General features: G+C 33.8%; 1 protein-coding gene across 1 annotated transcript in view; it reads right to left on the bottom strand.

The window, feature by feature from the left end:
- TCEA1 (transcription elongation factor A1) overlaps positions 1 to 10,484 on the bottom strand; it is a 35,492-nt gene that overhangs the window by 10,032 nt on the left and 14,976 nt on the right. The window contains exons 3-6 of the mRNA XM_011359159.2: positions 9,259 to 9,364; positions 4,965 to 5,052; positions 1,771 to 1,916; positions 624 to 680 (exon numbers count right to left, since the gene is read on the bottom strand). Of these exons, the coding sequence (XP_011357461.1) occupies positions 624 to 680; positions 1,771 to 1,916; positions 4,965 to 5,052; positions 9,259 to 9,364 (397 nt within the window). The remainder of the gene's footprint in view (positions 1 to 623; positions 681 to 1,770; positions 1,917 to 4,964; positions 5,053 to 9,258; positions 9,365 to 10,484) is intronic.

The following is a 10,484-nucleotide window of genomic DNA, read 5'->3' on the forward strand; positions in this document are numbered from 1 at the left end:
CTTTAAAGACCTTATGAGAAGACACCATTCATGCTGGCACTGAAGCTTCATTTCGTCCCTCAACTCAGCAAGAAGCTAGTTTAGCAGATTCTTCTCAAAAGAAGAGGCCACAGCAGAGACTGAGCCCTTGAAGAGGACACTTTCTTACAAGGCTATTTCCTCAACAAGGATAGTGTCACCATCACACTGTCACCTAGATGTTCCCTGCTCCCCATACTTACAAGCAAGGCCCCACTCCCAGGGCCCTCTCCATGGTGCCCAGCATAAAGACCCTTCCCTCCAGTTAATGAACTCAGGGTGTTATATATGCTTTGCTGAGTTCTCCCCAAAATGTGAAACCCCACTTCACTCTTCTGGTGTCTGGGTTTTCCATGCGCTTTTGCACAACTTCAGTCGAGATGGTCCATTCTCAATTTGCAAGGCAGACTCTGTGTTCTATTTGTGAATGGCAGAAGAATAAAATGACATGAATGGCCCTCTTCTTTCCCACCAAAACAATACAATCAAGATGGAAACTATGGAAAACAAGTAAAATAAAAAAAAAAAATTCTATACAGGAAGAAAAATTTATAATTTATCTAGCAGATTACTTAAAACAATATGCATATACACACAAAGGATATCTTCCTCAATTTGAGATCCTAATTCTTCCTCATCAGCTCCGATAGCGATATAGTCATCTAAACACAGACAAAAAGAATTGTCAAGAATAAGTGACTATAACATATTAAAAGAAAATCGCAATACAGAGTAAATTAAATTGCATTCATATTTCTTCAACCCTATTTGCCTTCTAAGAAGAATCCTCTTAGTTTAGTTTCGTTAGAATCCGGTCTCTTTACTACCCACTGGACTCCTCCTCTGGATTCACCTAATGTCCACAGTGCTCTGCATTGATGACTCCTTATCCCTCAGCAGTGGGGAAGTAAGTGATTTAGCAGGCAATTCCATAAAGTCTGGTTGTTCCAGCAGAGAGTAGAGAAAGTTATAGAAAGAACTGTCTCGTCTCCCGTGACTCAGGCTTCAGTGCAAAGAAACCATTCATTTCACATCTGCCAATCACATATATGGACACAATCAGAAGATTCCTATGCAAATATTCAAAAGGATAGGAGGAAATAAAAAGAAACTACGAAGAAATATGAAAAAAATATATAAAAAAACAGTAAAGGAATCAAAGTAGAAAGTGCAGAGTAAGGAGAAAAATAGGTTATACTAACTATGGTTCAGTATTAATAGAATTGTAAAAGATGGTAAATATTCTTAAATATGACACTTTAAAGCCAAATTTTTATATAAGAATGGATATCTTCAAATCAGAGCTCCCAGATATAAATCAAGATCTCTTTCCAATTAAAAAAGTAAAATATGGAATTATGAATACAAAACTTACAAACTATGTTACACTAACATTTAACAATGGGACCCAAATATATCATCATTATCTTTCAGGGGGAGGGGTGAAGTAATTAGTTTGCAGATTAAATGTGGGGGAAAAAAGAGTTATGAAAAAAGTTTAAATTACTATGAATCAGCGGAAACATCCGTATTTTTGAAGGAAACTCTTTCTTGGAATTACAAAGTAATAAGCAAAAGCCCTATGATGCGTATACCTCTCTGCCTCTAGTAACCTCTATCAGCAACAACTACTCCCTGAGCTAAGCACTGGGAGTAGTATGCTGCCGGTAGAACAAATACAGAGGTGCACATGGTGTTGGTGGTGGTCATGAGCAAAGGACTGAGCTCTGAAACAATGTACGCTAAACTTACCTCCTGTTCGAAGAGCTGCAGCAAGCATCTCCCTACACTTTAACCGTACAGAATCAGATGTGCTTGGTGCCCGAGGGAAAGATGACACGTAAGTATCTCGAGCATTTGTCTCATCCTTTCTGCTGCTTACATTGCCACTGGAGCTACTAAAATACACACACGCCAAAAAGAAATTAGGAAAAACTCAAAGTAATATCATTACTATCACTCTCTAAAAACAAAAAAAAATTTTAGTCTAAATAAATGAGATAGTATTTCAGTAACCCTTAGAGTAAAACAAAACAAAACAAAAAAACTGCCTGCATATAGATTAAAGTTAAAATTATAATAAAGATGAGACAAGTCTCATGTCTTTTTTTAACCAACTATAACATTTAACCTTGATTCTCCTTTTAAACATTAAACAATATTTTTAATAAAGAAATACACATTACATCTCAATACAATGAAAAGCAGAGATCTTGGTTATAAGAAGAGGGGTGAGGTGATGGGACCAGAGGATATGACAGCTTTCAATCAAAAACAGAGAGGAGAAAATGTTTGAAAAATCCTGTTCCAATTAGACAACCAATGAGTTTTACATTTAAAACACTCCCTTCAGGATAAAAACCATGTATACTGAGAAGTGAGCTGTGAGAATATAAAAAAAATCTCTTAATTTCTCCCAAGAAACATCAACTCGATCAGGACTGGTTAGTAATTTCCCAGCCTACCTAATCATTTCAACCACTGCTGACTGACATCTTATACTGAATCCTCATCAAAATATTCTTCTGACTGGTTTCAGTTAGCTTTTATCACATTACAGATATTTGCCATAAGCCTTTCCAAAGACTAAATCATTCACCTTCCATAGATCTAATTTGATGCATTGCTACAAGGAGATACCTCCCTGCCTTCTCTCCAAAACATAACCCATTGTCAAATTTCACAGGCAGATCACTGTGGGCAAAATGCCATTTTGTACACCTTCTAAGTTTAGTCATTTCCTTCTGTGAAACTGTCTGTGACTTCCCCCTACACTCTCCAAATACTGTCTGCACACAGGTTTGTATTATGGGAACTTTGTGTATGTTCTCTCCTGCTAGACGGGGCTTCTCAAGAGCAAAGACCAGGACTTACTTCTCTCGGTATTCATAGTCCATAGCATACCACCTGTCAGTGATAAATCAATGAACGAACTAATGTTTAAATTTCCACTTTTTAAATGCTTCAATTATATGCTTTTGCCTCTCTGTATCTGTAGCCAAACGCTTAGCTTACCCACTGGAAACTGTCCAGGTGGACAACGGAGCTTTTTGTTCACTAACTTCACTATTGCTGGCCAACTTTTTACATTCTGGTGACTCCTTTGTAAGCATTTAACCACATTACTTTCTCCTTAAATTCTTATGCCTAAAATGTAAAACCCATTTTGGCTATAAGTCATTAGACCTAACATTGTCTCTTCTTTTAGACTTGTTTCTCCAATCTTCTTAAAATTTTTTTTCAGTGAGTGAGTGAGTGAAAGAGACAGAGAGAGAGAGAGAGAGACACTGACCTACCATTTTATCAGACTTCAAACATGTTAATTCCATGCTTTTGTAGATAGGCTTTATCCCTAAACTTCCATTACATAAAACTGATAAAAATATACTAAGAAATTACTCCTCCTTCAATATCTAGTTCCAATATTTGTCTATACTTTTATATTTTATATTTAAGGCATTAAATCAGTGACTCTGAATGTCACCAGATTAGACAATTGGAACTATCTGTTAAAAAATTCATAAATTATGGCCTGTACTTTTCAAAAATCTCATGAAAGACAATGACATACATACTGAAGATCACTCTAGATAAAAAGAAACTGAAGAGATATGATAACTAAATGCACGGTGTGATCCTGAATGATATTTTGGAAAAAATCTTTTTCCCTTGCAATAAGATACTAGAACAATTTTTGAAATATGAAAAAGGTCTTGTATCGATGATAATTTCTGGATATTGACAGCTGTATTGTGGTTATATGTGAGAAAATGTCCTTGTTCTTAGAAAATATATATTCATGTATTTAGGGGCATACAGGGCATATGTCTCCAAATGACTTATTTGATTCAAAATAACATTTGTGTATGTGTATATATACACATATACATATGCACATACATACTGGGGTAACTGGGATTTCTCTATACTAGTCTTACAATTTTCTAAAAGTCAACAATTATCTCAAAATAGAAAAACTGAATAAATTTTATTAATAACTGGTTTTTAACCATACCATTAGTTTACCTCCTTTATCATCAAATTTATTTAGTACTAATATGTAAAATAACAGTGTATGAAATTTTTTGTAGCTAAAAAAAAGATGAGTACATTATCCGTTTGGGGAAAATACTGAGAAATAAATGAAGTTAAAATAGCCTAAACCTTAAGTGCATCAAAATCACTTGAAGGGTTTGTTAAAAACATATTTCTAGAATTTCTAGAACCATAATTACCTGATTCAGTAGTTCCAGGGTAGAGCTCAAAAATTTGCTTTGCTAACAAGTTGCCAGATTCCCTGCTCTTCCAAGGACCACACTGAAAACTATGCTCTAAATCAATGTCAAGTGTTAAGCTACAACTTTCTCCAGAAAAGGGAAACTATATTTAATCTACTAGGCATATTGCCTTTTATGTCAGTGTGCTGGTTATGGCACAGTACATTATATGTGACAGGAGAGAATAAATGCAGAGGATTCATAAGAGCTGAGAGATAATTTGAACCCTTTGCTACTGAATTTTGCATTTTAAGTTCTTATGACAAATAGCTAACCTGGGTAGAAAAATAAAAACAGAAAGGAGACTTAGATCCAGGGCAAAATAAAATAAAATCTAAAAAGAAATGTGATAAATAGAGGACTGAATCATTTGAATCCCTAATTAGTACCTCCATTGTCAATTCAAGTAGCGTGATCCCAGAGATTCCATTCAATTAAACTTGTTGAGTACAATGTAAATAATTTCTTCTATATATGTAGTGTCTTCTAACTCTCTTAATTTTCCAGGAAATCTTGTAAGAAAACTTAGAATACTTGGCTATATACATTTGCTAATTCCATTTGATTAGAAAATAGAAGAGTACAGACATGGGATCATAAGACCACAGAAGAGGTGACGGTCAAGTAAAACTGATTTTCAACATAAATGAATTCCAGAAAGCAAAATACCTTTCTTCTCTTGCTTCTGGGCTATTCTGTGATGTAATTGCAGTATCTTTTTTCTTTTCTTCAGGATCTTTATCAGTTGATGGTCCATCTGAAAATTTATGAAATCCCTAAGTTGTGAACATTTGTTAAAAAAAAAAAAAAAAAACAACCCACTGAACTACTACATGTTATCAGGCTATTTATAAAACAACAAAATAACCTAAAATCCTAGATTTTCAACAAGTAAATAAAATTTATGCAGGCTATTCTATTAACATATGTACTTGGGTATTTTTCACAATGAATGCTCAGTCAGCACTCCCAAATAAACTCTCATTGGTTGGAAACCACACATTCATATGCCAGTGGAACCTGAAAGGGAAAAAAGTATACAGAAAAAAGGGAAGGAAAGAAGATGGAAAAAAATGTCAGCACTGTCATTTTAAAAATGAAAACATAAAGTACAGATAGCAATGTTGTTTTAGTAATTTTTCATGAAGTTAAAAAATTTAAGATGGTACCCAAAATACAAATAAATGTTTCAGGGGTAGTGAACAAAAAACATTTTCATAGAAAATACTTCAGGATTAATAAAGCCTACCCAGCACCTCCTCTACCTGAAGTAATATGTACAGTAATATAGAATACAGAGCCTTAAGACTTAAGGAGGTGAGCAATTAGATTTTGGGAAAGAAGGTACTCAAAATAGATTAGGCCAACACAGTATTAAAGCACTGAAAAGAAATATTCATGTTTAAATCAACCAAAACAGGCTTGAAACTGAGTTCAAAAAATGTTTGGATCTACTGCATAAATTCTGATCCCTACCTAAGTATTAAGAGCTACATAAATAATTCAACTCTCCACATCCCTTTGTATAGAATACAGAAGAGCATAGATTCAGCTGTATATTAAGACTATCTAGGCAACCTTTAAGCATACTCTCATGCTCAAGCCCCCATCCCAATCCTTTCGATCCAAATCTCTGGCACTGAGGCATGAGCATCACAATTTTCAAGTTCCTCAGATGACTAATAATGCTAATCTGGATAAGGAAAACTGATATAGAGTTTGGTCCAAATTGCAATTTTCGAACTTATCTCATGAAGGTTAGGGTTAGCAAACCTGAAATACAATTCGAGTCCCCTACAAGGTAAGGTAAGCGTATGCTTTAGTTTTCACATACTATTTTACTGTGTCCCATTATTCTCTGTAATTCGCCTGGAAGGCCCCACAAGCTAAAGATTATAGAGTATTATGAGGTAGAAAACAAATAGTAATAATGACATTAAAGTGTATAGCAAGGACTAAGAAATATTCCAAAAGTAAGAGGGTAGAAAGCATATGAAAGGTGATAATATAACACTATCTAACAAGGATCCAGTGCTGGAGAGGAGCAGTAAACTGATCTTTACACATCACGAGCACAGTGTAAACTGGTACAATCCCTTCAGAAAGCAGAGCAATAAGTATGAACAGCCTTAAAAACAGTCCTACCATCTAAATACAGTATTGTGGGCAATAGAGCTGAGCCAGTGGAAAGTGCTCCATCTCTAGTCTCAGACCGTCTGTGATCAGATACCAGCCTGGCTACTTCCTCCCAATGCAGCTGTGCATAAGGTGCTTGATCTCTCAGTGCCTCAATTCCCTCATCATAAAATGGGGATTCCAATAGCACCTAGCACACTGGATTGTTAGTAGATTAAATGCATTAACATAGGTCATTGCTTTGTACATCTTAAGTAGTCAAAACTGTGTTAACCTAGTAGCATTAGTAAATCTTCTAGAAATCTAGCTAATAGTCTAAAGAAAAAGTTTTAATCAGAAAGATATTCATCAAGACATTATTTATAATAGCTATAAAGTTAAACAACAAATCTAACGGGCAAATGATTAAATGACAGTAGTCATCCAAGAGATTATTTTGAAGCCAATAAAAATGAATTATGATGATGGAAAAACCAAAAAATTTTCATTAAAAAGGCAATATAAATATAAATATACACATGCATACATACACACACACGCATACACACAGCATAAGTAAAATTATAGCTGAAGCAAAATCCATGCACCAGGAGAAAAAGACAAGAAATGCAACAAGATAATAACTGATGGTTATATTAAGAGATAGACTTAAGGATGACTTTTTTCCCCTACTCCAGTCCCCAAATTTTATTTAATGAACATGTAAATCTTTTAAAGTAAATAAAAATGTTTTAAAAGGAGAACTTGTACTGGAATTAGATACCTATAGTAAATATAAACGTAAAACTTCTTTAAGATTAAATGAGCGTAACTGTAACGTCCATTCTTTTCTCTCATGCCATGTAAACCATTTTTCTAGAAATAAAAATGCATGTATACGGTTCTCGATCAACTTTCTGTGACTAACTTTAATTACCTTAGAATATGGAATTAGATTCAAAATTTAAATGAACTACAAACACAGAGTTTCAGTATGTCTTTAAAGGCTAGGCTTTTTTAAAAAAGCATTTTATTTTGAAATAATTTGAAACCTGCACAAATGTTGTAAGAACAGTACAAAGAAATTTATTCAAATTCTCTAACTGATAATGTTTTGGCATACTTGCTTCCTCATTCATTCATTCACATCCACACACACACCATCATGTATACACATATTTCTTTTGAACCATATGAAAATAAGAGACATCATGCTCCTTTATCCCTAAATATTTCACTGTGTATTCCTTAAGAATAAAAAAATTAATTTATATAACCATGGTAAATAAGTAAATTTAACAATGATACAAAATTGTTTACTTACCTACAGACCTTATGCAAATTCTGCCAATTATCTCAATAATCAGCTTTAGAGCAATGTTTTTTTCTGGTCTAGAATCCAATACAGCATCACATATTACATTAGGTCTCTTAAGACTAGACTTAAAATTTTACAGGCTTTACAATTTTTAGTTCCTAGTTTCCAAACTCTTTATAAGTAACAGGTTTTTTCTTAATACAATTGTTGCTTTTGAAATTTTCAAAGGTTCGCTGCTTTCTGTTTTCTCTTGTATATAACACCAATGACCAATTAAAGAAGTGGCTGATTCCAGGGCTGGGGCAGGGAATATGAATGAGCCCAATATACAGCGTGGTACCAGAATGTAAAAAAATTTTTTAAAAAACCGAAAAACTCAAGGGGGCTTATCAAAGGGACAAAGGAGCCAGTTTGCAGAGGTCCCCGCCGGTCAAATCTGGGACAATGTAAATATCAAAATAAATATGGATAACAGATTATAATTCATTGTATAGAATAGTAATCCACTCGTCCACATTGATAACAGATAAATAACTGGGAGGTAAAAGGACAAGATTGCTTCAGGATCTAAAAGTATCTCTGACAGAATGCCTATTAGATACAAGGGGGAAAATAAGCTATTAGTGTACACCTTGACTGTCTTATCAAAATCAACATCATAAATGCCTCTGGAGGTGAAACCTCGAGGACACAACACACTTATATAGTATTCTAATTGTGGAGGCACAATCTGATCAAATCACCAGGAAATAGCAAATAAGCCCCAAATAAGGAACATGCTTTTAAAACAAAGGCTGTAGGGTGCTTATATTCTTCAGAATGTCGATGTCAGAAAAGACATAAAAAGGCTAAAGGAGTATTCCAGATTAGTAAACTAGATATATGATCCTAGACTGGATCTTGTAGAAGAGAAACAAAAAGTTTTTATAAAGGGCACTACTGGGACAACTCACAAAAATACAACATGCACTATAGATCCACAAACTATACCAATGTTAAATTTCCTGAATTTCCTGTATTATGATTACATGAAGAAATAAACTTGTTTTGAGGAAACAGATGTCTAAGTATTAAAAGATGATAAATGCGATGAAATCTCAAATGGTTCAGAAAAAAGTTTGTGTGTGTGAGTATATACGTATAGAGAAAAAGAGAAGATATAACAAAATAAATATGGAAAATACTAAAAATTTATCTAGAAAAATGATTCGTGAGTTCTTTTTATTATTCTTGCAAGTTTTCTGTGAGAAAAACATTCCAAAAACCTTTGCAAAAAGTATGACAACCTTCCCCTTGGAGGAAAAGTTTCTCGTTACTTAAAAAAGCAATCCGGTTATAAGTATCAAAACAAGAAACTAAATTTGACTAGCTTAAAAAGTAAAACCCTCAAAGAGGTCAACTAACACTCCTCACCCTTATTATAAGGCACTAATTTCAGTACATTTACAGTCATAAAGAGAAAAATACAACAACCAAATGTGTGAAAAAACCACAATATCATAAATACATATCAGGGAAGATCAATTATACCTAATAACTTTTTCCAGGATTTGATGAGAGACTTTGCTAAAGATGTAACTTCTTCATCTGTACTCTGCTTGCGAATGGCATTCACTGACATTCCGATTCTCGTAGACTGCAAGGCAACGACAAAAGAATTATTAGAAGCAATTTTATTTCAGACAATTTAATGTTTCATTTTCTTCTTTTCCAGATTCCTGTTTCCATTTTAGAACAGGAAAAAAAAAAACCTTCAATTATTTGAATTATTATAACAGTATACTATGGACTTAAGATACAGAATCTGCAGATCAAACATTGGACTCGAAGTTCTTATCACTGAGATCTACAAGCATATAACTTGCTACTGTAATAAGGCTGGTTAATTAGTAAAATAAATTTAGTTTTTCCATAAGAAAGAATAAAATGTAAAATGTATTTATACATAAGGTAGGCTGAAGCAATCATGATTAAAATACATCCTCCTTTGTTTCTATACATTTTTCTTCATAGATTACGTCACAGACCTTATGCAACTTACAATGTGGATGCTCAAACAAATACTACCATCTACATAGGTTTAAAAAGCATTTTTTGGCTTGAAATCAGCATATAATCACAAGTATTAAGATAGACTTCATAGAATATAGATAATTTAACATGCGTTAATATTATGTGGCCAGGATTATGCTGAGAACTCCATAGTCATTAATATTCCTAACAACCCTTCAAAGTTCAGATCACTATCCCTATTATTAAGATGAAGAGATTATTATTTTTTAAGATGAAGTACCAATAAATAACTTGCCCAGCATCACACCATTCCTAATGGGCACAGCTGGGCTTTTAATTCAAGTCTTCTCATCCCCAAAGTCCAAGCTCTTTTTAGCACACCTATGGTTTTCAAATTGTGCTCAAAGAACACAAAAGCTATGACAGGCCAATTATGGATGATAAATAAAAAATGGTAAATTATTTAGTAAGTTCAGGTTGTTAGTAGACAATCTTTCAAAACGCATGGCCTATGGAAGAAAAGAATAACAAAAGGAATTCTCAGTGGTGAAAAAAAGAAGAGAACCCCTGCTGTAAGCTTTAAGGCAGAGAAATATAAATGGGTACTTAAGGCTTCCTTCTAAATTATTCAATCTACTCAACAAAGAGATTCAGGACAGAAGTTGTGCTCAAGAATTTAGAATATGTATTTAGTCAGTGTCCTACATCTCTTGAAAAGACCAGCAAAGCAAGTACAGTAGTAA

Source organism: Pteropus vampyrus, unplaced genomic scaffold (genome assembly GCF_000151845.1).
Source record: "Pteropus vampyrus isolate Shadow unplaced genomic scaffold, Pvam_2.0 Scaffold45, whole genome shotgun sequence".
NCBI classification, from domain to species: Eukaryota; Metazoa; Chordata; class Mammalia; order Chiroptera; family Pteropodidae; genus Pteropus; species Pteropus vampyrus.